This window comes from Megalobrama amblycephala, linkage group LG23, assembly GCF_018812025.1.
Source record: "Megalobrama amblycephala isolate DHTTF-2021 linkage group LG23, ASM1881202v1, whole genome shotgun sequence".
NCBI classification, from domain to species: Eukaryota; Metazoa; Chordata; class Actinopteri; order Cypriniformes; family Xenocyprididae; genus Megalobrama; species Megalobrama amblycephala.
In genome coordinates, this window is record NC_063066.1 from 26,317,538 (window position 1) to 26,344,401 (window position 26,864).

The 26,864-nt window shown below is 36.6% G+C and overlaps 1 protein-coding gene and 1 long non-coding RNA gene across 10 annotated transcripts in view; one reads left to right on the plus strand and one right to left on the minus strand.

The window, feature by feature from the left end:
• The first annotated feature begins 1,577 nt into the window (after nt 1–1,577).
• LOC125258772 lies at nt 1,578–2,706 on the plus strand. The gene is made up of 3 exons (XR_007182681.1): nt 1,578–1,800; nt 2,314–2,415; nt 2,530–2,706. It is a non-coding gene; the product is annotated as an uncharacterized LOC125258772 (long non-coding RNA).
• Nucleotides 2,707–5,434: 2,728 nt separating this feature from the next.
• Nucleotides 5,435–26,864, minus strand: part of col23a1a (collagen type XXIII alpha 1 chain a) — a 50,093-nt gene continuing 28,663 nt past the window's right edge. For 4 of the 9 annotated variants that reach the window (XM_048175822.1, XM_048175816.1, XM_048175818.1 and 1 more), the window contains 19 exons: nt 24,783–24,836; nt 24,316–24,378; nt 24,137–24,181; nt 21,662–21,739; nt 21,403–21,426; nt 18,070–18,123; nt 17,842–17,886; nt 17,574–17,654; nt 17,409–17,462; nt 17,246–17,311; nt 16,886–16,912; nt 16,050–16,109; nt 10,010–10,081; nt 9,658–9,684; nt 9,521–9,574; nt 9,308–9,394; nt 8,916–8,984; nt 7,890–7,928; nt 5,435–7,294 (listed from right to left, as the gene is read on the minus strand). In XM_048175822.1, the coding sequence (XP_048031779.1) occupies nt 7,244–7,294; nt 7,890–7,928; nt 8,916–8,984; nt 9,308–9,394; nt 9,521–9,574; nt 9,658–9,684; nt 10,010–10,081; nt 16,050–16,109; nt 16,886–16,912; nt 17,246–17,311; nt 17,409–17,462; nt 17,574–17,654; nt 17,842–17,886; nt 18,070–18,123; nt 21,403–21,426; nt 21,662–21,739; nt 24,137–24,181; nt 24,316–24,378; nt 24,783–24,836 (1,050 nt within the window). In that variant the 3' untranslated portion in view covers nt 5,435–7,243. Of the gene's footprint in view, nt 7,657–7,889; nt 7,929–8,915; nt 9,057–9,307; nt 9,395–9,520; nt 9,575–9,657; nt 9,685–10,009; nt 10,082–16,049; nt 16,110–16,885; nt 16,913–17,245; nt 17,312–17,408; nt 17,463–17,573; nt 17,655–17,841; nt 17,887–18,069; nt 18,124–21,402; nt 21,427–21,661; nt 21,740–24,136; nt 24,182–24,315; nt 24,379–24,782; nt 24,837–26,864 lie in introns of those variants that run through there. The other 5 variants (XM_048175820.1, XM_048175821.1, XM_048175817.1 and 2 more) reach the window with 5 other exon arrangements.

Genomic DNA, 26,864 nt, shown 5'->3' on the forward strand with positions numbered 1-26,864 from the left:
ACAAGTTAGTTTACTGAAGGGTACCAGGAAAGGTAACTAAGCTTATTAAATTCATTCACAATATGTGCAAATTGCCAAATGCATTATTAATCTAGTATGATGAAAACAGCTTCGTTAATGTTTCTTGTCCCCTCAAATTGAGTTACTAATTATTACATTAATGTTACATGAATCACGTAAATTATAAAGGCATATTTTCAATTCAAAATGATGAAATTATACAAAACTTCATTAGTTATTTTTGTCGGCCATTTCTATCTTAAGAAACACACAGACCAAAGCTTCAAACTGGCAATGCTAAAACTATTCAATGATGTTCTGAGTGTCGGGTTTTTTCCTGAGATCTGGAACAAGGGCCTCATCAGCCCCATCCACAAGAACGGTGACAAATTAGACCCCAACAACTACCGAGGCATCTGTGTGAAGACTAACCTGGGGAAGGTTTTCTGCAGCATCTTAAACACGAGACTCCTAGACTTCCTTATGAAGAACAATGTCTTGAGTAAATGTCAAATTGGCTTTCTTCCAAAATGTTGCTGGAAGAAAGCAGAGATCTGCCAGCCTCAGGACACACACACTCACACACATTCGGCTTACACAAATTCTAAACGCAGACAAAGACAAGTACATCACCCATTGGACAAACATCATTAAAAACCAAAACAAACTGGAATGTTATTTGGCATTAAAACGAGAATACACTATTGTGAACTACCTGAGCACAGTGAGTGATGTGAAACTCAGGAAAACACTGACAATGTACAGACTCAGCGAGCACAGTCTGGCCATAGAGACGGGTCGGCGTAGACAGACCTGGCTCTCCCATGAGGACAGACTCTGCTCTCACTGCATCATGGGAGTGACGGAGACAGAGCACTTCCTCATGCACTTCCTCACAGAATGCCCAAAATACCAAGAAATCAGAGACCACTACTACCCCAAAATTAATAAAATGTTTCCCCAATTTAACACCTGTAGCCCAATCCAAAAACTATATTACATTCTTGGCGAAGAAGCCAAATGTTCCAACATAGCTGCAAGATTTGTATCATCTTGCCATCTCCTGAGGGACAACCAGAAATAAACAAACAGCCAGTAAACACCCCCATCAGACCTACACACATGTATATAATGTTCAAATTCTAAGTTCAGCTGTTACATGATTTCTGTATTATAATCTTTTTTATTTATTATTTTTTATAATTATTTATTTTATTATTTTGTTACTAAAATTATTTTTATTTAGTTTTTTTTTCTACATAGGCTTTACTAAGATGTTCTGTTGTTCTAAATATTTTTCTATGTTGGTTAAATGCTTTGGCAATACAAAATGTATTTTTTTTGTCATGCCAATAAAGCTATCTGAATTGAATTGAATTGAATTGAATTGAATTGAATTGAATTGAATTGAATTGAGTTGAGTTGAGTTGAGTTGAGTTGAGTTGAATTGAATTGTAAATATAAACTGGCTAGTTGAAGCCTCAAAATATAAATTCAAACAGTCTTGCGGTTTCATTGGGCTGTGCTGGAGGTGTGTCTGAAGTCAACGCCCTCATCATACGCCTGAATGGGACTTTTATTCTGAAACATTGAACTTCCTGTCCGTCATTTTGACTGTACGCGTTGTTCTTTTTCGTTGTTGGACATCCCTGCGCTAGCTTGAAAAATCCTATTTAACGACGTTTTTCGGTGTTTTCCGACTTCTTCAGCAAATAAACAACGAATATTTAATTTAATAAACATGGACCAAATGGAAGACCCCGCTGGATCGGATAATAAACGAGCTATAGAGCGGAAAAGGTGAGTTCTGTGTTGTAAACAACGGCCTGTTTTCCAGCGCTCGGAAGCTTCTAGTGTTTGGATTGCAGCAATTTAAACATTACAGATGTGAGATTAAATTCAATATATCACATATAAATGTCAAGAGAGCTGGTTTAACGTCATTATATGAAATTTAATATATTACTACCAGCTGTTTAATGTTACAAATTAACGTTAGCTGTTGTGAACAGTTAGTTGGCCAACTGGTGTAACGTTACAGCACATCATTTGAGGTCTTTTACTGTTGTTTATTTTGTAAGCTTTCTGGGTGGTGATGGTTTACTCTCAAAGCATTTTAACCAAAACCTCTATTATGATTTAAAGTAGTGCTAGATGAATAGACATGCGTCAGGCTGTTTTTTGTTGCTGTTATTTATAGCACTAACGTATATATAATAATAGACTATGATACACATTTCCCATGGGAGTGACCTGCATTTTTTGACGCACCACTGGTTACATATTAAACTGTTGTTTTCTTTATTTTTATAGGAGTTGAGGATGCCAAACGAGGACTTCAGAGAGGACAAGCTTTCAACATCAGCATCGTCCATCACTTTGTCCCTCCCCTCATACCCTAAACATCACGTACAGGTGAAAACAGTGTGGTTGTAGACTGTTTTAATAAATAATTGTATTTTTAAAGTACTATAGAACAACTACAATATATATACTGATAATCTATCTCTTTTTTTCCCCTCCCGACAGGAGCTGGTTTAGCCAGAGTCCTCACCCCTAATACTGAGTCTAGCAGTCTCATCACAAGCATTACGATGGGTGGTAATGAAGGCGGTGGACGGGGAGGAGAGCGATGGAGCCTCTTTGGGGTGCGGCCCATTGTGCAGAAATCCCCCACTGACCCAGGATCAGAAACCAACACACCTGGCAAGAACCTGTTATATGGCTCTATTATTCTAGCTTTAAATAGGCCTGATTATAACTTAAAATTTGTTTGTTTTTTCTTTATGCTTGAAACTGAGACTCTGCAGATATGTGAAAATATTGAGCATGGATTTTGGTACCAAATTTTGGGGTATTCACCATAAAACAAGAAATGTATGTTAAGTGCCCCATATTATGCTTTTGTTTTGTCATGTTTTTTGACCTTGGATGCATGTAAACCTGTTGTAGGAGACCTCCAGAACAAAATTAGGAACCTTTAAAGGGATAGTTCACTCAAAAATGAAAATTATCCCATGGTTTACTCACCCTTAAGCCATCCTAGGTGTATATGACTATCTTCTTTCAGACGAACACAGTCAGAGATATATTTAAAAATATCCTGGCTCTTCCAAGCTTTATAATGGTAGTAAACAGGGGGCCTGTTTTGAAGAAAAAAATAAATGCATCCATCCATCCATCCATCTGTCATAATAAAATCAATACAGCTCCAGGGGGTTAATAAAGGCCTTCTGAAACAAGGCAATGGGTTTTTGTAAGAAAAATATCCATATTTAAAACTTTATAATCTAAAACAACTGTCTTCCGCCAGACGACTGTACACATACTACGCAAGCCGACTTGCACCAAATGAGTAACCATCTGACGCAATGTATGATATGTATCAGGATGTAGGAGTATCGGAGACTTAGACGCCTATCACGGTTCAAACAAATAGGGCTTGGCAACAAACCAAAGCTCCACTTCTCTTATATCAAAATCCTCCAACATTTCTCTTTTAAAATTTCTCATTTTAGACTTCTAATTCATTACCGGTGTTTTGTTTTGCTCTATCCTCTCCGCATCTGCGTTCTTCATTGCGTAATGCGTCAGGTCAGAGTTCACTCTTCCGCCGGAAGCTAGTTATTTTACTTTAAATATGGATATTTTTCTTACAAAAAAATATTGCTTCGTTTCAACCCTGTGGAGCCATATGGATTTTTTTAAATGATGGATGGATGCATTTATTTTGGGCTTCAAAACATGCCCCCCATTCTGTACCATTATAAATCTTTGGAGTGCAAGGATATTTTTAAATATATCTCCAATTGTGTTCATCTGAAAGAAGATAGTCATATATGCCTAGGATAGCTTGAGGGTGAGTAAATCATGGGCTAATTTTCATTTTTGGGTGAACTTTTAATATAACAATATGGGCACTTTAATGTAAATGTTTTTTTTTTCTTCTGCTGTTTCTATGACTACAGGGGGATTCACACTGCAGTCATACTTTGGGGTTCAGAAGTCCAATACAATGGATGCCATAAAGACCCAGATAAACCTTACTGTTGAAGATCCTGCCAAGTTCAATTCTCCCAAGATCGAGATGAGCGGCGAGGAGGGAAAGAAAACATCCTGTCACAAACTAAGACATCGAGACATGAACATTCTCACTCCCTCCGGCTTCTGAACTTCACAAGTCAACTCTCTTAAGCTTCCTCGCCTTTTATATACACATCACAGCACAAATCGACAGATCTGTCACTTGATATTTTATGGTCTCTTGTGAGTAACCACACACAAACTTATCCTGTTTCCCAATATAATTTTAATAGAATTTCCCTTTAAATTAGATAAGAGATATAGAATCTCTTACATTAGTGCCAAGCATCACATAGTTGTTTTTATTTGAATTCTCCACCCCCTCCATCCCCTGCCAAAATTGACCACTTTTTCTTGAACATTTTGAATGTTTTTCTTTTTTAATTACTGTGTGCTATGACAAAGTGATTGCTTTTGATTATTATGGTTTATATTTACCACATTAAAAACCTACATAAAATTGCAGTGAAAATATGCATAATTACCAATATGCTTCTGTGTTTTTAGGAATGAGATGCATTCATGAGTACATCTGTTGACAGTAAATCTGAATTTTGTGGGCCGTTTTGAAAAGCTTATGTGTATGTTAAACCTGTTTCAACAGCATTTTCCATTAGATTGATGGATTTCATCAGTGACAGCAGCACATGTAGTTATAAAGCACATAAACAGCATAACATACTGTTGCATGCATGTTAATTTCCACTACATAACATACAATCTAGAAGTCAGGTTTGAGAAAACAGTCAGGTATTCATCTTTCTACATAGTTGATACATGTTTAAGCTCCATTTTTGTGACTAAACTGAACTGTTTATTTAGTTCAGATTACTAATTTATTTTATTAACGAATGACGAGATATTGCCGTGATATTTTGTCATGTGTGGTGCCCCGTGTGCAATAAGCTACAGCATTGTTTTATATCAGCATGCTGAAAGCGCCTCATTCCTATCACTGGGTTTCACGTTGCACACAAGATGTTTTTAAATGTATTTTTCTGTATAGTTTTGTCACATTTTCGTTTGTCTCACACAACAGCTAAGTAATATTTAGAAGGGTTGCTTTATATGCTGAAGCTGGAATCATTTCTGTTGCTATTTTGTACATTTGTTGTGGAAATGCTTTGGCTTTACAATATTCCACTCTGTGCTCAACTTCACCTGTTGTAGTTTGTTTCCATAGTGCTGGAATCTGTTTTTATGATGTTAAATTTAAAAAGACCGAAGTGGCTTTTGCATCTCAGGCCAAACTGTTTAACGCCAGTCACGCGTGCGCATATTACCTGTTCATAATGCTCAGTTATGAGTATTTGATTCCTGTAATAAAACCGCTGTCAAGCACAATGAACAATTTTGATTGTGATATTTGATTTATTTTTTAATGAAAGACACACATGATTTTATGTGATACCACTAAAATAAGCAAAGGACAAAGTATGACAGTGTTTCTGCAATTCTTAATTACCTCGGCATTTAAAGTCAACATGAATCTCTGCACCCTTATTACTTGTGAAACAGAATATTCATGCAATCACGAAAAAAGTAGGATTTGACTTCATACATCAGGAATTGATTGGACCGTGAAAAGCGTCAGAGAAAGTCAGAGCAGAATGTGGATTGTAGAGAACATATTGAAATGCCAACAGCACCCAGCTTTTTGACCAAGACCAAGGTCAGAGGAAAGGAAAGTTAAGATTACTAGTAACAAACTTTAAATTCTATTTTATAAAACATCTTCAAAAGCAAATCAATGCATGTAATGGCTGTCAGGCAGTTGGTAAGGCTGTTTTCCTTACCCCATATCAACTATTAAATACAAATACTGTTTCAGCAGCAAAATCTTTCAATATCTTCAAAATAAAACATTCTTTGCATTGAAAAAAAAAGAACACTATAAAGAAATTTAAAGAAAAAACTTAAAATGCTCTCAAAATGTCCTCCCATTTTGTTTTGTTTCTAAAATGTCGCTATAATGCTATTGGTCAATCAAGATTTTTACAGTTATGTAAATCACAATAGTTACTCAGAACATTTAGTCAGCCAATTGACACCAAAGACAGGCTTGTAAAAATTCAGATCCGTTATCTGTAACATATGTTATGCATACAAGAACCTTTATATGAACTGACCACCGGTTATTTGATTATTAACAATAAATATTAGAGAAAAGCTTATGTAGCATGGTTGTAAATCCCTGAAAGAGGGTACACCATAATGGAAATGTATGCTGAACATGCTTAAAAACGTCTTTAAAAAACATCTCTTCTGGATGTCTTTTCTCTGTGTAAAAACCAAAGAAACAAAATGAGATTGATAAAATGGAATCTCTTTTCTTTGCTTCATGCTATGAAATATAAAGCAATACTTTGTCAATTTTAAAAACAGCCTCAAACTTGAGTCCTCGAGATGGTTGAACTGGGGTTACAAAAACACCAGTTTTGCCATCTTCAAAAAGCACATTGGTATATACCATAAATTACTATGAACAATAATATGGAATATGTATCAAGGATTGTGACGTTAAAAACAACGGCAGGTAGTCACAGTTACCATATTTCTTATACAAAGTATTACAACAAATGTGAGCAACAAAACATATGCAGTAGTATTAAGGAAATAATAAAAAACAAGTACAATATAACACAATATTCTCGCTCACTATGATGCTGTGCTTATTTAAAACAGATGTAGTATTTATTTTATTGAAAATGATAAATGCATTAATATGTAAATGCTTGCCATCCAAAAGTTAAGTCTTTGGGCGTCAATTCCTGATGCTTTGTGTTTTTGCTTGTGAGTTAAAAACTACAAAAAACCAAGCATAAAACAGTAACACGTAAGAAATAAATCATAAATTACTGCTCATTAATATTCTCAAAATAGTGATCTGTTCTGTATCACCTCTATGCCAAAGCCTCTTATTTCAGGCTGCTGTTACCGTCCTGTGGAGCAACTGCATCCATGAGACCAATCCCTGATCTCTCATCAACTCCAAGAGCTCAATTATGTTCCTCCATGAAAAATATTGACCATAGCGAGGGCTGTTTGCACCCTCATTCGACCTGCACATTGAGGACAGTCAATATTAACCAATATTATTGAGATACCGTCACCTGAGGGACCGTAAAGTCATTGAAACTCCTCGGGTTCTTGAAGAACATCAAGGCTGGGAGAGACGTTTCCTCTTGAGTTTCTGAAGCATTCCCTGCTCCTTTAAAAACAAAAGGGGATGTGAAGAAAAATTCTTGCATGGCACCAGTTGAGCGGGTCGGTCCAGCATGCCCATGCAACATTCCCCGAGCTCATTACAGGCAGCTGATGGTGAACAATACTGTCATCTTATGCTCCAGGACTTAAAAAAAAAAAAATTAATTGTATAAAAAAAAAACAAAAACAAAAACAAAAACAACAGCATCCACTACTTGGTTTATGAAAAAATAACGCTGATGAGTGTTCAACGAAGTCTCTTGTCTTTATAAAATGTAAAAATATTTAAAAAGTGAAAAAGCTGTATGAAATTCCAATATATATCACATCAATATGTACAGATGACATGTCTCAGGTTACAAATCACTGCAAAAGAACAACAAACAAACGATATTAGTGATTAGCAAAACCAAATCTAAAATAAGAGTCCGAAAATGCACAATAAAACAGCTATGTGTGGCATGTGTACTGAAGCACACTGCAGTCAGTTCATTTTAAATAGGCACTTGTTAATGTTAAAGTCACACATATGAACTGTACAGACACGGTTATGGTATATTCAAGTATCATAAATGCATTTTTTAATTTTTAAAACTGACCTTGTGCCAACAACCTGGTATTGGAAGTCCATCGGGACCCTTGAAAGTAAAAAAAAAGTAAAGAAAAAACGTGTAAGCAATTTTATTGCCATTTTATTAAATTAATATTAAAATGGTTAAATAAATGGCAATTTACATCAAATGTTATAATTGCCTGTAAGTGCACACTGCACACAAAATCCTAATAATGTATGTAAAAAAAAATTGAATAATCATTGTCTGCATGAATGTTTAATCTGATATTTTTTTTAATAATAAATAGACTTCAACCTAAAAACTCAAACTCAGCAAAGGATCACAACACCAAGAAAACTAGCTTTTTACATGCCTGCCATTGCCAAACTCATCACAATAATGCTAAGGTGTTATAAAGTAAGCAACACTAATAAAATATTAATCAGATATTACATAACGCTCGATAATTTACAATGTACCTTCTCAAACCTAGTTAATATATTATGCATCAGTCTTGGGTTTATAAGCCTTAAATAAATCTCAGAGGTGTGTGTTGTATATGTACTACCGTTCAAAAGTTTGTGGGTCTGTAACATTTTTTCATGTTTTTAAAAGAAGTCTCATCAATGTACATTTTAAAAGAATATTTTTCTGTTTTTGAAAATGTTATTAATTGCTGTGATGGCAAATCTGAATTTTCAGCATCATTACTGCAGTCTTCAGCGTCACACGATCCTTCAGAAATCATTGTAATATGATGATTTGCTGCTCAAGAAACATGTATTATTATTCTTTAATAAATAGAAAGTTCAAATGAAAAGCATTTCTTTGAAGTAGAAATATCTTAACCTTTTTCTAAAATCTGCTACTTTTGATCAATTTAATGGAACCTTGCTGAATAAAAGTATCAATTTCTTTCAAAAAAAATCTTACTGACCATAAACTTTTAAACAGTAGTGTATGGAAGTGACAGACATGGGATAGTTTAAAAGGAGTAGTTAAAAAGGAGAAACAGGAAGTGTCAGAAACAGGGAGAGAGAGCAGGAGAGAGAGCAGGCAGCTATACTATACCAGTGGACAGGGGGCCTCAGGGGCCGGATGCCCTATTTCCACCACCTCTTTTTTACATCCATCAGCTCCCTGTCAGCGAGAGCACACATATACAATATACACTCCTATAATGACTAAAAACAAACAACACACACACACATACTGGAGAAACCAATCAAAGTGAAACTGAAACAGAACATCAGTCTATAGAATCATACAGAAGAAAGGCTAGGAAATGTGGAAAAAGGAAAAAAGATGTGATTTGTCTGTGATATGTCTGTGCTCCCAGATGGGCACACTTTTTGTTGTTCCTGACAGAATTACCCAGCATGTTTTTTCACCTGATTTTCAGCAGTATGAATCTGTAACACATCAACACATATAAACATCTCAAAAGTAGCTATAGCACGCACCACGGGACAGGGCTGGTCCAGACCCGGCGGTCCCTGTTCGCCTTTCTTTCCCTTGAGGCCTCTCTTTCCGACAGGACCGCGATCTCCCTGTGAACATGACGAAACAATCGCAATGAAGAATTATGTACAGTCAGTAAATTATTTAAGGACAGTTTTTTTTAACATGTATGAAACAATGTATTCATTGATTCCCAGAGGTAAATATGATACTACCTTCTCTCCTCTCTCCCCTCGCTCACCCCTGTCTCCTTTAATGCCAGGAAACCCCTACAATACAAGAATATCAAAACATTGGAAAACAAGAGATTCACCAACCGACAGACAGACAGATAGATACTAGTGCTGCTTACATCTAATCCAGGTTCCCCTTGTTTTCCCTTTGAAAAGAAAAAAAGATATAATTTAAGATACATTTATATTTTGTGGCTTATCTGGAAAGTACAAGTCATATTAGGTTTAGGCATTGAATTTCACATTCATGAAACAAATCGAAATGTATTTATAAAGCACTTTAGAAAACCACAGTGTACTAAAGTGCTGTACAATAAAAAATACAGTAAAACAAAATATTAGAAAAAAAAGAAAGAAAATACCAAATCAGAGAAGAAGATAAAAGAACAAAACAAACAGCTCAAATACATCTGCCTAAACCAAATGGTCATTATAAATAGTGCTAAGTTGAATTTATGATTAGTTGATTACCTTTTCACCCTTTGTGCCGGGAAGACCAACTAATCCTGTTGAACCCGGGGGCCCTTGAGGACCCTGAAGGCCCTATAAAACATAATGACAAGTAATAATAATAATAACAATAACAATAATATTTTAATTAAAAGCCATTTTTAAAATAAAACGTTTAAAGAAGGGATTTTGCTTTCTTAATGTCAGTTGGAATAGAATTTCACAATTTTGAGACATGAAAAGCAAAGGCCCTGCCACCTGAAGCTGTGTTTTAGGGACAGCCAAGAGAGCATTCTGAGAAGAACACAAATTTTGCATTGTTATATAAGAAATTAAATGGTCTGCTAAATACTGCAGAGCTAAATCATGCAGTCCTTTATGGGTTAACCTGAGGATTTTAAAATCGACTCCCATTAAGGAGCTATATGATCACCTACACTAGCTCCAGTCAGGATATGGGCTGTTGAGTTTTGCAAACATTGTAATTTATTGAGAGTCGGTTTCAAAACACAGACTAATAGCGCTTTACTGTAGTCAATGCGGGAAAAGACAAAGGAGTTAATTAATTTTTCAGCAGTAGTATAGGACAAAACTGCTGTAACAACATTCTGTATGGGGTTTAAAGGTCAAAAAATAATGTAGCAAATTAGCTCAAAAGAAATATGAATAATTAACTTTAACGAATTATAAATAATTATAAATATTTACAGTTTCGGACTGTAGCAGAATTCATTTTACGATTATTTAATCAGCTCGTCCAAGTGAACAGACAGCATGATCAGTTATCAATTCTAGGAAACAAACAATCTTCCTGGCAAAGAAACAATAACGTTTTCCAATAAAGTACTAGCAGGGTAATAGTATGTAGCTAGATCAAAACGTTTAAGAGACTTTGATTTGTGAGCATCAACAAAGAGACAATAAGCGTGGATATAATGGTTTAATAAACAAAACTACGTTAGGCTACACACAATTAAACTAAGCAAAGATTATAAAGAAAGTGAAGGAAAGTAAAGAAAGAAAGAGAGAGAGAAGAGAATGGCAAGATTACAACAGTTAACCACAACCTGCGAGAAACATCAAAGAATCAGCGTCACCTTAAAAGGGGCACAATAACTTGGAAACACGTCTAAAGGCTGCAAACGGGTACTTGCATTGACTTTGGTTTCTGAATAAGTCCAGATGCGGTAGATTCTGGAGATTCTTGATGATTTTGCCAGGAGTGCACTGAAGCATTCGCTTTTGTTATTCTGGGTGGTCCACGTTGAATCCAACGAAGTTAACTTAAAGATAAATTTGCCAGAAAAAGATGGGAAAATGATGGTCTCAAAAGAGATTGAGCAAAGGTGTACCTCATCTGAGGACTCTTAAAGGCCCTATCAGTTCACACCCATTTCGGTGTGGTGACCAATCAAAACTGACCAAGAGCCCCAGACCATTGACACTCCCACCAGCATGCTTGACTGTAGGCAAGAGACACTAGTCTTTGTACTCCTCACCTGGTTGCCACCACACACGCTTGACACCATCTGAACCAAATAAGTTTATTTTGGTCTCATCAAACCACAGGACATGGTTCCAGTAATCCATGTCCTTAGTCTGCTTGTCTTCAGCAAACAGTTTGTGGGCTTTCTTGTGCATCATCTTTAGAAGAGGCTACCTTCTGGGATGTCAGCCATGCAGACCAATTTGATGCAGTGTGCGGTGTATGGTCTGAGTTAGGGCTGCACGATTAATCGCATGCTTTTGTCATGCGTGTCTCGTCAGTAAAGCCGGTTCTGTGATTAGCGGTAAATGTCCATCACCTGCTTTCAAATGGAGTGGCACTTAATATACAGAGCCGTATTTCGCGGACAAGCTACGCAATATCGCGTTCGTAATCGAAAGCGATTCATCTGCGATTATGAACACGATATTGCGTAGCTTGTCCCCGAACTACGGCTCTGTATATTAAGTGCGCTCCATTTGAAAGCAGGTGATGGACATTTACCGCTAATCACAGAACCGGCTTTACTGATGAGACACGCATGACAATCTCGTGCAATTAATCATGCAGCCCTAGTCTGAGTACTGACAGGTTGACCCCCCCATCCCTTCAACCTCTGCAGCAATGCTGGTAGCACTCATACATCTATTTCCCAAACACAACCTCTGGATATGATGCTGAGCACGTGCACTCTACTCCTTTGGTCGACCATGGCGAAGCATGTTCTGAGTGGAACCTGTCCTGTTAAACCGCCGTACAGTCTTGGCCACCGTGCTGCAGCTCAGTTTCAGGGTCTAAGCAATCTTCTTATAGCCTATGCCATCTTTATGTAGAGCAACAATTCTTTTTTTCAGATCCTCAGAGAGTTCTTTGCCATGAGGTGCCATGTTGAACTTCCAGTGTCCAGTATGAGAGAGTGAGAGCGATAACACCAAATTTAACACACCTGCTCCCCATTCACACCTGAGACCTTGTAATACTAACGAGTCACATGACACTTGGGAGAGAAAATGGCTAATTGGGCCCAATTTGGACATTTTCACTTAGGGGTGTACTCACTTTTGTGGCCAGCGGTTTAGACATTAATGGCTGTGTGTTGAGTTATTTTAAGAGGACAGCAAATTTACACTGTTATACAAGCTGTATACTCACTACTTTACATTGTAGCAAAGTGTCATTTCTTTAGTGTTGTCACGTGAAAAGATATAATAAAATATTTACAAAAATGTGAGGGGTTTACTCACTTTTGTGAGATACTGTACATGAAACACAGGGAAAATACTATATACAGTTAAGACCATTTGATTGTGGGTAGAAATGGAGTCAATGTCCTTTTTCCAAAGTGTATTGGACGTTTGTCTGTAGTCTGTGGACCAAATGGCTGGCACTGTCTGTTGATGGGGGATGCAGAGAGGAGATCACCTCCTGTCTTTGAAGCTTGCAGAGAGCTCCAGACACCATCTCTACTAGGATCGTTCATGGGAGTCGAGGTGATAACGAACCTTTGAAGAGAACTGGTTTTGCAACTCTTTGGGGCCGATGACTTAGTTTGAACAACAGGAGAGAAAATGAAGGATTTTATGATGCCTAAAGTATTTTGATCATGTCCATTTGTTATACATGAGACACAACTGTTGGGGAGAGCCGAGAAGCATTATTTCTTCCAAAAATTAGCTATCCAAGTTTTTATCTTGGATAAACAGTTACAGAGGTAAGAAACATCCACAAATTGTTCTGATTTAGAATTAATGTACATTTGCGTATTGTCAGCATAAAAATTATAATTAAGACCACAAGACCTTAATAACTGACAAAAAGGAAAAACAAAAAAAAAAAAAGAGTAAAGGGCCAAGGACAGAACCCTGCGGTACACCAATTCAGACAAGCCCAACCTCAGATCTGTGTCCAGTCCAAGGCGATCCCAGAAACAGCAAAGATTTTCAAGATGATTTAGTAATAATGTGCATTCAACAGTATAAAAGGCTGAGGTCCAGAAGAATAACAATAGAAATAGCTCCAGTATCAGAAGCTATCAATAAGACATTGGTAACTTTTACCATAATCGTCTTTGCAATGTGCAATTTAAGAAACCCAGATTGAAAGGGCTCAAACACTGGATATGTTATGGTTATGGCTTACAGATGTTATAAGCAGGGTGCGATTTGTAGGGGGGGGGGATTTCCCCCCTTCTGGTCTATGTATCCCTGCCTTAGCTGAATTATCTCTATCCCTGGTAAGGATTAAAAAAAAAAAAAAAAACCTGGGAGATTCTACTCCACAAACCACCAACAGAGCATATAAAATACCAAAAACAAAAATATTTTTTTAAAACATTGCCAAGTAAAACGCTGTAACATGACAATACAAACAACAATAAAATCAGAAATGGACTTTAACTGTTAAAACTCTCACTTAGAGATAGTCTGGGATTCATGATCCTGTTTCACGTGCCTCAATGCAGATATTTTCAGAAAGTCAGCACATACCATTAATCTATTTCAGAGTGACAGACAGTATGAGATTAATACAATGTTTCTGTTAAAAACGTACTCTATTGTGACCTGATGCAGATATTACATATATTAAACACATGTATTATGAGAATTATTATCACGGAATATTGACTGATGGATCAGCAGAGAATCTTTTTTCTGCGAGTCATTAAAAAAATGATGGTTCTATTCTATCTAAAGACATATGAGGTAAACATGTGAATACATATTTCTTCACAAATCAAACCACGTTTGTACAAACCCGATTCCAAAAAAGTTGGGACATTGCACAAATTGTGAATAAAAAGAAATGCAATAATTTACAAATCTCATAAACTTATATTTAGAATAGAATAGAATATAGATAACATATCAAATGTTGAAAGTGAGACATTTTGAAATGTCATGCCAAATATTGGCTCATTTTGGATTTCATGAGAGCTACACATTCCAAAAACGTTGGGACAGGTAGCAATAAGAGGCCGGAAAAGTTAAATGTACATATAAGGAACAGCTGGAGGACCAATTTGCAACTTATTAGGTCAATTGGCAACATGATTGGGTATAAAAAGAGCCTCTCAGAGTGGCAGTGTCTCTCAGAAGTCAAGATGGGCAGAGGATCAAAGAGTTTCTCAGAGAAAAATTGCAAAGAGTTTGAAGTTATCATCATCATCTACAGTGCATAATATCATCCAAAGATTCAGAGAATCTGGAGCAATCTCTGTGCGTATGGGTCAAGGCCGGAAAACCATACCGGATGCCCGTGATCTTCGGGCCCTTAGACGGCACTGCATCACATACAGGAATGCTACTGTAATGGAAATCACAACATGGGCTCAGGAATACTTCCAGAAAACATTGTCAGTAAACACAATCCACCGTGCCATTCGCCGTTGCCGGCTAAAACTCTATAGGTCAAAAAAGAAGCCATATCTAAACATGATCCAGAAGCGCAGGCGTTTTCTCTGGGCCAAGGCTCATTTAAAATGGACTGTGGCAAAGTGGAAAACTGTTCTGTGGTCAGATGAATCAAAATTTGAAGTTCTTTTTGGAAAACTGGGACGCTATGTCATCCGGACTAAAGAGGACAAGGACAACCCAAGTTGTTATCAGCGCTCAGTTCAGTTCAAGACCTTGCATTTTCCAACATGACAATGCCAGACCACATACTGCATCAATTACAACATCATGGCTGCATAGAAGAAGGATCCGGGTACTGAAATGGCCAGCCTGCAGTCCAGATCTTTCACCCACAGAAAACATTCGGCGCATCATAAAGAGAAAGATGTGACAAAGAAGACCTAAGAGAGTTGAGCAACTAGAAGCCTGTATTAGACAAGAATGGGACAACATTCCTATTCCTAATCTTTAGCAACTTGTCTCCTCAGTCCCCAGACGTTTGCAGACTGTTATAAAAAGAAGAGGGGATGCCACACAGTGGTAAACATGGCCTTGTCCCAACTTTTTTGAGATGTGTTGATGCCATAAAATTTAAAATCAACTTATTTTTCCCTTAAAATGATACATTTTCTCAGTTTAAACATTTAATATGTCATCTATGTTGTATTCTGAATAAAATATTGAAATTTGAAACTTCCACATCATTGCATTCTGTTTTTATTCACAATTTGTACAGTATCCCTGTACTTTTTTGGAATCGGGTTTGTATGTTGTGTACCGGAGCATTGTGATCAAAAATAAATGGGAGCAAACGTGATTAAGTATGTACAGGTTTGTGTCTCGTTATTCTATTCAAAATATCAATAACTAACTACTGATTGATTTTGCATAATTTTGCATTCCTATCAGAAATTAAGAATTATTAGTATCATTGTAAATAGTGGTCAAATAACGAAGCTATCTAATCTATCTAATACTTCAAAGCTCAGGGTTAAATCAGAATATTCATTGTAAAAATGTTTCTGTAACAGCTGCCAAAAAGAGTCTAAATCGCACCATGGTTATAAGTATGCATACTTCATACTTATAACATCCAAAGGCCAATCGTATATCTTTGTCAAAATGGCTTTTGCTTTTAAATCTTGCAGGACTAGTGAATAATGGGATTAGATGGTTGTCTCACTTGTATTCCTGAAGCACCGATTTCTCCCTTCTCTCCTTTAATACTCTCCCCTGGATCACCCTGCGAGAGATTCAATATAGTGTTAGACTGATACAATGCATGGAATAAGACTTTGCTGGATAAAGTGACGTGACGTGTGGCCAAGTATGGTGTCCCATACTCAGAATCTGTGCTCCAAGTGCACACACACAGCAGTGAGTAGTGAAAACACACAGACCGTGAACACATACCCGAAGCAGTGGGCAGCCATTTTTGCTGCGTCGCCCAGAGAGCAAATGGGGGTTAGGTGCCTTGCTCAAGGGCACCTCAGTTGTACAAATCCGACTCTCTAACCATTAGGCCACAACTGCCTCATAATAATCAGATAATCAGATTTAATATGGAGTTTCAAAATAGTTAAGTCAGGTTTATAATGAGTTTCATGTCAAGGTAAAAAGTTGAATAAATCACTCAATTTAGAAATCCATAAATGAGCAGACTTTAGGTGCATCCCAATTTGTGTACTTATGCACTTAATTCCAAATAGAAAAAGTACACTTTAAATACTCGGATAATGCACTTGATTAACCGAAAAAATGAAGTGTGGAATGTTGAAAACACTTCATGCACTCAACTGTCACAGATTTAATTACATAGCAGAGGGGGAGGGGCTACCAGACTCTGATGATGAATGACAAAATAACCTTATAAAATTCATGCACTACATGGTTGAGTACATAGTGCATAAGCACACAGTGTATAAGTGCATAGTGTATAGTGTGTCATTTTGGAAACAGATTTTGTTTGAAGTGTGGAAATGAAATGAAATAAAATAAAATATAATAAAATACACCTACTTTGGGGCCTGGCATGCCACGATGACCCTAAAACACACATAATAACGGTCACAAACTTTGAATGATGTTATGATATCGCTTCTAAAAGTCATGATCTTGCAGATGGCATAAAAACTGCATTTGTGAATATGATACAGATAAAATTTTAAAGAAAAAAAAGCATGAGACATGATCAAAATGAGTTTCATTCATCAATTTATTTATTCATTCATTCATTCATTCCACTTTTATGGCAGTCAATTCTAAAAAAATAAAAATAAATAAGTCATCATATTTCAGTCATCGGTCATCATATTTATTATCAGATGTCATCAAATTAACTGAAAACAAAAAATCACATTTGTCTAAAATGTGTCTCACCATGTATCCAGGTGGTCCTGGCGGACCTGGAGGCCCTGGTGGTCCCGGCTGTGAAATCATCTGAACCTGTAGACAGTCATAAATCCACAGCTGAAGATGACTGTACTCCTGATACTAGAGAATTAATGTATATGTTAATAAATGTGGGTGCAATTGTACTGACTAGATTGTCCTCTAGTATCGAGTCTCCTTTCTCTCCTTTCTGCCCATCCACTCCCTATAACACATTTGACTATTATTAACAATATGAATATATACAAAATGAAAAGATTGAGAAGGAGAAAGAGATGAAGGAGATGAAGAGTTTCTTATCACTTTGAATACGTACAGAGGGACCAGAGAGGCCCATTTCTCCTTTTTCACCCCTCTCTCCAGATTCACCAGGCTCTCCAGTGTCTCCCTTATCACCCTGATGATCAAATGAATCCAAATATTGATGTGCAGTTTATTTGCATGAACCTCAGAGATGTTCATATAGAACAAATATAAATTAGTCTTTAACAATTAATGAACACAATGGCCCTTGGCCTTGCAGAATTATGCATATTTATAACAAACAACTGATATTCTTATAAATGCATTGAGCCAATCATCACCTTTTCGCCATCAACCCCAGCAGGCCCAGGCAAACCAAGTTCACCCTGTTTGGATGAATGAAACATAAGTACGGAATTGATATTTCTCAGTATAATTGGATCATTATAATTGGATCTCATTATAATTGGATCAAACTCGGTGACTTACATAGTCTCTGACAATCACAAGTTCCAACTGAGCCACTTATTACACTGGGGAAATGTTGATAAAATGTAAAGGAAATTCACCTTTGGACCTTCTTTTCCTGGTGGTCCCGGGGGTCCAGGAGGGCCAGGTGGTCCCTATTTGGGAAGCAAATGGAACAGACATAATTAAGACTTATAAAATGGTCTTTTTGCAAAACCCACTTTGCATTTTGAGAACCACAAACCTCTGACAGACCTCATTTTATGACTGTTATAAAACAGGAAAATGTTGTTCCAATATAACTCTTAATGTGTAATCCCCGTGGGATCTGAAACTTTTGGAGTATGAAAACAACATTCTGAATGATGCTTAACAATTTTTAGATGTATACAATCCATAATTATGGAAGATTTCTTTTTTTTTAATTTCCTTGACACCATATTTCAATGTATCTGTACAATGTGCTTTCAAGGTTTGTGGTTCGATAAACATTTCAGTCTGATTACACTGTTGATAGAGATGACCACAAAGTCTTGCAAATGTCAAAAATAACAAATTTCCTAATTTTTCCTCCTGTTTCCCAATTGCTGTGTGGCAAAACGCAGACTTTCAAAGAAGGGCATCATCCGGATAATTTAAACAGACATTATAAATGTGACCACAAGAACCATTCATTAAAACAACCCAGATACACATTCTCAGAACAAGAATATGCACAACAACATTTGCTACTAATTGCATCTAATTCCATAAATTTTTAAAGGAAAGAAGCATAGCCAAGTAAAGTAAAATTATTTGAGCAATTATTTTGAATTTTATTTTGTCAGTCATGTTTACTTCACTGTCTTACAACGTAATGCTGCATGCATGCTACAGACTTTGCATGCATGCTACAGACTCAAATTAATTTTGACAACTGCAAAAAAAAACAAAAAAAAAACAATATATATATATATATATATATATATATATATATATATATATATATATATATATATATATACATACACAAACCCGATTCCAAAAAAGTTGGGACATTGTACAAATTGTGAATAAAAAAGGAATGCAATAATTTACAAATCTCATAAACTTATATTTTATTCACAATAGAATATAGATAACATATCAAATGTTGAAAGTAAGACATTTTGAAATGTCATGCCAAATATTGGCTCATTTTGGATTTCATGAGAGCTACACATTCCAAAAAAGTTGGGACAGGTAGCAATAAGAGGCCGGAAAAGTTAAATGTACATATAAGGAACAGCTGGAGGACCAATTTGCAACTTATTAGGTCAATTGGCAACATGATTGGGTATAAAAAGAGCCTCTCAGAGTGGCAGTGTCTCTCAGAAGTCAAGATGGGCAGAGGATCACCAATTCCCCCAATGCTGCGGCGAAAAATAGTGGAGCAATATCAGAAAGGAGTTTCTCAGAGAAAAATTGCAAAGAGTTTGAAGTTATCATCATCTACAGTGCATAATATCATCCAAAGATTCAAAGAATCTGGAACAATCTCTGTGCGTAAGGGTCAAGGCCAGAAAACCATACTGGATGCCCGTGATCTTCGGGCCCTTAGACGGCACTGCATCACATACAGGAATGCTACTGTAATGGAAATCACAACATGGGCTCAGGAATACTTCCAGAAAACATTGTCAGTGAACACAATCCACGTGCCATTCGCCATTGCCGGCTGAAACTCTATAGGTCAAAAAAGAAGCCATATCTAAACATGATCCAGAAGCGCAGGCATTTTCTCTGGGCCAAGGCTCATTTAAAATGGACTGTGGCAAAGTGGAAAACTGTTCTGTGGTCAGACGAATCAAAATTTGAAGTTCTTTTTGGAAAACTGGGACGCCATGTCACCAGGACTAAAGAGGACAAAGACATCCCAAGTTGTTATCAGCTCTCAGTTCAGAAGCCTGCATCTCTGATGGTATGGGGTTGCATGAGTGCGTGTGGCATGGGCAGCTTACACATCTGGAAAGGCACCATCAATGCTGAAAGGTATATCCAAGTTCTAGAACAACATATGCTCCCATCCAGACGTCTTTCAAGGGAAGACCTTGCTTTTTTCAACATGACAATGCCAGACCACATACTGCATCAATTACAACATCATGGCTGCGTATGGATCCGGGTACTGAAATGGCCAGCCTGCAGTCCAGATCTTTCACCCATAGAAAACATTTGGCGCATCATAAAGAGGAAGATGCAACAAAGAAGACCTAAGACAGTTGAGCAACTAGAAGACTGTATTAGACAAGAATGGGACAACATTCATATTCCTAAATTTGAGCAACTTGTCTCCTCAGTCCCCAGACGTTTGCAGACTGTTATAAAAAGAAGAGGGGATGCCACACAGTGGTAAACATGGCCTTGTCCCAACTTTTTTGAGATGTGTTGATGCCATAAAATTGAAAATCAACTTATTTTTCCCTTAAAATGATACATTTTCTCAGTTTAAACATTTGATATGTCATCTATGTTGTATTCTGAATAAAATATTGAAATTTGAAACTTCCACATCATTGCATTCTGTTTTTATTCACAATTTGTACAGTGTCCCAACTTTTTTGGAATCAGGTTTGTATATGGCAACACTTCATTTTAGGGTCTTTTAACTAGTTGCTTATTAGCATGTATATTACTAGAATATTGGCTATTTATTACTTAATAAGCACATATTATTCTGCATGACCTTATTCTACATTCTTAATCCTACCCAATACCTAAACTTACCAACTACCTTACCAACTATTAATAAGCAGTAAATTTGGAGTTTATTGAGGGAAACGTCATAGTTAATAGTTTATATGTGTTCCCAAAACTAAAGTATTACCATATATGTGCTTGTGTGTGTGTGTGTGTGTGTGTGCGCGTCTTTGTGATTTATGAGGACACAAATTTGTATAATGATGGGTATTACACTGGTATTACGACATAAACATGAAATATAAGGACATTTCATGAGTCCTCATATTTAAAATAGCTTTAAAAACATACTAAACAATGTTTTATTAAAAATGTAAAAATGCAGAATGTTTTCTGTGATGGGTAAGTTTAGAAGTAGGGGTAGTGATAGGGGGATAGAATATACAATTTGTACAGTATAAAAACCGTTACGCCTATGGAATGTCCTCACTTTGATAGCAAAACAAACCTGTGTGTGTGTGTTCATGTATACATGCTTTATAAGGACACAATTGTGTATAATGACATGAGTATTACAACATAACCATGGTTTATGAGGACACTTCCTGTGTATGTGTTTGTGTGTGTGTGTGTGTAATGAACTGTTTTGAATTCACACAGACACAGTGAGTATTTGTTAAGGATAAGGATCAGGCTGCATATCCCACAAAAAAAAAAAAAAAAACCCACAAAAACACAAAATGCAGGAATGGCAACCCATGCTACAGCACAGTTACCGAGACACTGATGGTTTTGATGGCCTGCCAGAAAAGAATCAACTAATGTCAGACTTCAGATTTCAGAACACAAAATGGCATTTGGTTTTAATACAACCATGAATTTATAGTCATCTGTGGTCTACATAATTGCATTACAGGAAGTCAAACCAGTAACATCAGATTTACATGAATCCAGATGACTGATTGGTAAAAATAACAGTTTTATATGTTGTTGAGAAGTTTTTCTAGCAATTACCATCAGTAAAACACAGCTCACCTGAAAGGCATCTAAGAGTTTGCCATTGAAGTCAATGATGTCACCGGATGCTGATGTGCCTTTATCACCAGGACGGCCCTGCCAGGATGAAAACAACTGTTAACACAAATGTGTAAGTATTCTCAGATGTGGAGAGGTGTTTCTCTGGTGCTGTTTTATAATTCTAAAGTATTAAAAATGACATTCTACAACATCACTACTGGTATTTATGAACAACAGCAGAACTGATATCTTTCTGACATTGTTTTAATGTTATTTAAAGTACGTTATATGATATATACTTTTCTTGTTACATATACGTGCAACATTTCAGCTGTAAACAAATTATAAATGTTAGCTAGATTATGTCTAGCGATGTATGTTTATTCTGAAATATAATGAAATAATAGTTTGAATTTTAAATAACATCTATCGTGTGTCATTATGTGGGTATGTATGTTATGAGATGGCTCATGTGATTTATGTTTCACACGTGCTTCAGTTATGGTAGCATAGTGAGCAACGATGCTCCCTGGTTTTCACAGTGCATTGTGGGACTTTTTAAGGAATGAATATTTCAGTGCACTGGAAGGATTTTGCAATTGAGACAGCCTTTAAAATGGCCAACTCACTGATTAGTGCCCTGACTATTGAACTAGAGAGTTGATTGAGACGCACACGTGGTCAAGACAATCTGTTGAAATTCAAACTGAGCATCAGAATGGAGAAGAAAGGTAATTTAAGTGACTTTGAACGTGACATGGTTGTTGGTGCAAGACGGTCTGGTCTGAGTATTTCAGAAACTGCAGATCTGTGGGATTTTCACGCACAACCATCTCTAGGGTTTACAGAGAATGGTCTGAAAAAGGGAAAATACCCAGTGAGAGTCAGTTCTGTGGACAAAAATGCCTTGTTGATGCCAGAGGTCAGAGGAGAATTGCCAGACTGGTTTGAACTAATAGAAAGGCAACAGTAACTTAACTTATTAACTACTCTATGAACACACAGCACATTGAACCTTAAAGCAGATGGGCTACAGCAGCAGAAGACACACCGGTGACGCTCCTGTCAGCTAAGAACAAGAAACTGAGGCTACAATTCACACGGGCTCACCAAAACTGATGAGTCTAGATTTCTGCTGTGACATTCAGATGATAGGGTCAAAATTTGGCATAAACAACACGAAGGCATTGATCCATCCTCCCTCCATCATCCCTCCCTGGTGGTGTAATGTGTGTGGGATATTTTCTTGGCACACTTCTGGCCCCTTAGTACCAATTGAGCATTGTTTAAATGTCACAGCCTAGCCGAGTATTGTTGCTGGCCACGTCCCTTTATAACCACAGTGTACCATCTTCTGATGGCTACTTTCAGCAGAATAATGCACCATGTCACAAAGCTCAAATCATCTCAAACTGGCTTCTTGTACATGACAGTGGGTACACTATGCTAAAAAATGCCTCCACAGTAACCAGATCTCAATCCAACAGAGCACGTTTGGGATGTGGTGGAACAGGAGATTCGCATCATGGAAACTGTATTATGCTATCATGTCAATATGGACCAAAATCTCTGAGGAATATTTCCAGCGCCTTGTTGAATCTATGCCATGAACTAAGGCAGTTCTGAAGGCAAAAGGGGGTCCAACCCGGTACTAGTAAGGTGTACCTAATAAAGTGGCCAGTGAGTGTGTATTGCATTCAAAGTATATAGTTCATGCATTGCCTAGGAATTGAAGAAAAGGCTAGAAATTGCTAGAAATGGGCTTTTATAACATTGCTTTCTGAATCACTTGTTAATGTGATTTGAATGTGTTAATTTTTCAATTAATGTTTTTAAAGGAGCGCTCAATTAAATCAGTGGCCTAGTAAAAGCTATTTTATTTTACATTGAGCAGGTCGCCACATTGAGAAAGACATGACAGGCCAAATACGACTCACTTTATCTCAGTAATGCCAGATGACTGCTAATAGTGCATTTTCAAGAAGACTTATCAGTCCAAGATGACCATCAGTGCAGCATAAAAATGAACTTTTTAAGAAATGTACACATTTAAAAGTAAAGGTTCCAATAGGGCTTTTTTTTTAAAAAAAAATAATTTTTTTTATTTTTTACACCAAAGAAGAACCGTTCTGGTTCCCAGAACCTTTCAGTCAGCAGTTCTTAAAAGAAAGATTTTTTTTATGAACACAAAGGAAGATATTTTGTAACCAGTTTGTAACCAGGCCACTTAGGGGCACCACTGACTTCCATAGTAGGAAAAAAAATACTATGGAAGTCAATGGTGTCCCAGAAATGTTCAGTTTCCCACATTCTTCAAAATGTCTTCCTTTGTGTTCAAAAGAACAAAGAAATGTGTACAAGTTTGGCACAACCAGAGGGTGAGTAAATGATGACAGAATTTTCATTTTTGGGTGTACTATCCCTTTAAAGGTTCTTCATGGAACCATAGATGCCAATAAAGAACATTTATTTATATTATGCATCATTCCTCACCGTTTCGCCCTGGGGTCCTTGTTCTCCAACATCTCCTTTATCTCCCTGAGAAATACAAAGCGAACCAATACAATCAAGCACACTGATGTTACCCATTTACTGTAAGTCCTGTCTTTGAAGGAATCACTGTAAATACAGTAAATATATATATAACAGAAATAGCTTCACCCAGTGCTCACCTTCAAGCCTGGCAGACCATCGGTTCCTCGGTCACCCTGAGGACCTGGCTCTCCCTGCTCGCCCTGCCAAAATATACAGAGCATTTAAATTAATATAGAACAGATTGCAGAGAATGAAAATGCAGCAGAAGATGCTTGAACAGAGCAGCCGGATCCATATGAAGCCCATTACTCTATGAAATCATTCTTATTACGCTGCTAATGATTAAGTAATGGTCAGAGGCTATGGTCAAATTGAGCATATGATCAAACCCAAAAAATATGCTGCATGGGAGGATGGAATCAAACAAAATGAAAGAGTGCAAAACAGAAGATAAATATACAAAAAAATGAATAGGTAAATATTATGATTATTTGATGTCATATTTAAATACCATAATGGAGGAAAAGGACCTTGAAAACAGTATGTTTTTTGAATCAAGATTATAAAATGTTTAATATTCTAGTGTCAAAATCAAGAATCTGACCTTTGGCCCTGGGGGTCCCTGTGGTCCTGGGTAACCCTGATTACCAACTTCACCCTGTAAAAGAAAGTTAGAAAGATGTAGTACATGGACACAAAGACTTCCATACGTCACTGCTTTCAAAATGTGTCAAAACGCAATTAATGATGTAATGCAAGTACACGTTACATTCTCATTCTCATGCTGATGTTCGTTCATAAACTGTTTCTGTGGTCAGTTTTGAGAAACATTTTAAGAGAATCTTGCTGAGCAAGTTCTAACAAACTACCTGGATAACAGCACATCCGGTTTACAGATATTTGAAGACATTTAACACAAAAACGCATGTTAAAAGTTGTGATGTAGCGTAAGTAACGACAGATCTTTTTTCTGTATTGTGACATTCATCCAAGTAAAACTTGTTTCTATCCAGTGTTGGGTAAGTTACTCTAAAAAAAAAAAAGTAATTAATTACTAGCTAATTACATCTTCAAAAGTGTAGTTAGATTACTGTACTAATTACTCTCACAAAAAAATTACATTGCTTACTAAATTAATTATCCCATATCAGCCTCGACCAGTTGGACAATACAAGGATAGACATGAAACACCTCAGTCCCTTTTTTTTTTTTGGGAGTCTTTAACTACTATGTACTAAAATTTAAATGAATCATTTGATAAAATACACTCATTGTGTACATTGTTAATATTTAAAAAAAAAAATACCTGCATGTAATTACAGCTGCAATTTATTTCTGTAATTACATCTATAATTACACTGTTGATGCTTCCCTTACCCCTTAAAGGTGCCCTAGAATTAAAAAATGAATTTATCTTGGCATAGTTAAATAACAAGAGTTCAGTACATGGAAGTGATATACAATGAGTCTCAAACTCCATTGTTTCCTCCTTCTTATATAAATCTTATTTGTTTAAAAGACCTCAGAAGAACAGGCGAATCTCAACATAACACTGACTGTTACATAACAGTCGGGGTGTAGGCCCCTAATATTTGCATATGCCAGCCCATGTTCAAGCATTAGACAAGGGCAGCCAGTATTAACGTCTGGATGTGCACAGCTGAATCATCAGACTAGGTAAGCAAGCAAGGACAACAGCGAAAACTAGAAGATGGAGCAATAATAACTGACATGATCCATGATAACATGATATTTTTAGTGATATTTGTAAATGGTCTTTCTAAATGTTTCGTTAGCATGTTGCTAATGTACTGTTAAATGTGGTTAAAGTTACCATCGTTTCTTACTGTATTCACGGAGACAAGAGCCGTCGTTATTTTCATTATTAAACACTTGCAGTCTGTATAATTCATAAACACAACTTCATTCTTTATAAATCTCTCCAACAGTGTGTAATGTTAGCTTTAGCCATGGAGCACCATCAAACTCATTCAGAATCAAATGTAAACATCCAAATAAATACCATACTTACGCGATTAGACATGCTGCATGACAAACACTTTGTAAAGAACAATTTTGAGGGTTATATTAGCTGTGTGAACTTTGTTTATGCTGTTAAAGGCAAGCGCGAGCTCCGTGGGCGGGGAGCGTGAGCATTTAAAGGGGCCGCAGCCTAAATCGGCTCATATTTAATGATGCCCAAAAATAGGCAGTTAAAAAAATTAATTAAAAAAAATCTATGGGGTATTTTGAGCTGAAACTTCACAGACACATTCAGGGGACACCTTAGACTTATATTACAAAAAGACGTTCTACGGCATCTTTAAACCTAACCAGACCACCAAACCTGTCCCTAACCCTAACTGTATCCCATCTCTGTAGCAAGTATCAAGTGTTTTGCAATACATGAACAAAATTACATAATGAATTATAATTACATAATTACATATTACATTATTTAATATTGTAACAATAATTACAATGAGAACTTTTTATATATATATATTTTATTTCAGCTAATGTTTATTTCAAGTAATGACATTTTTTGTGGTTTTGGTTTTAGTTAACAGTAATAATAACCCTGGAACTCACAAGAGAGAAGTCTGTCATTTCACCAGACATTTTTATTAAAAAATATGAGCTCTCAAAAATTCTACTGGGAACACTGCATAATTTCACATTATTC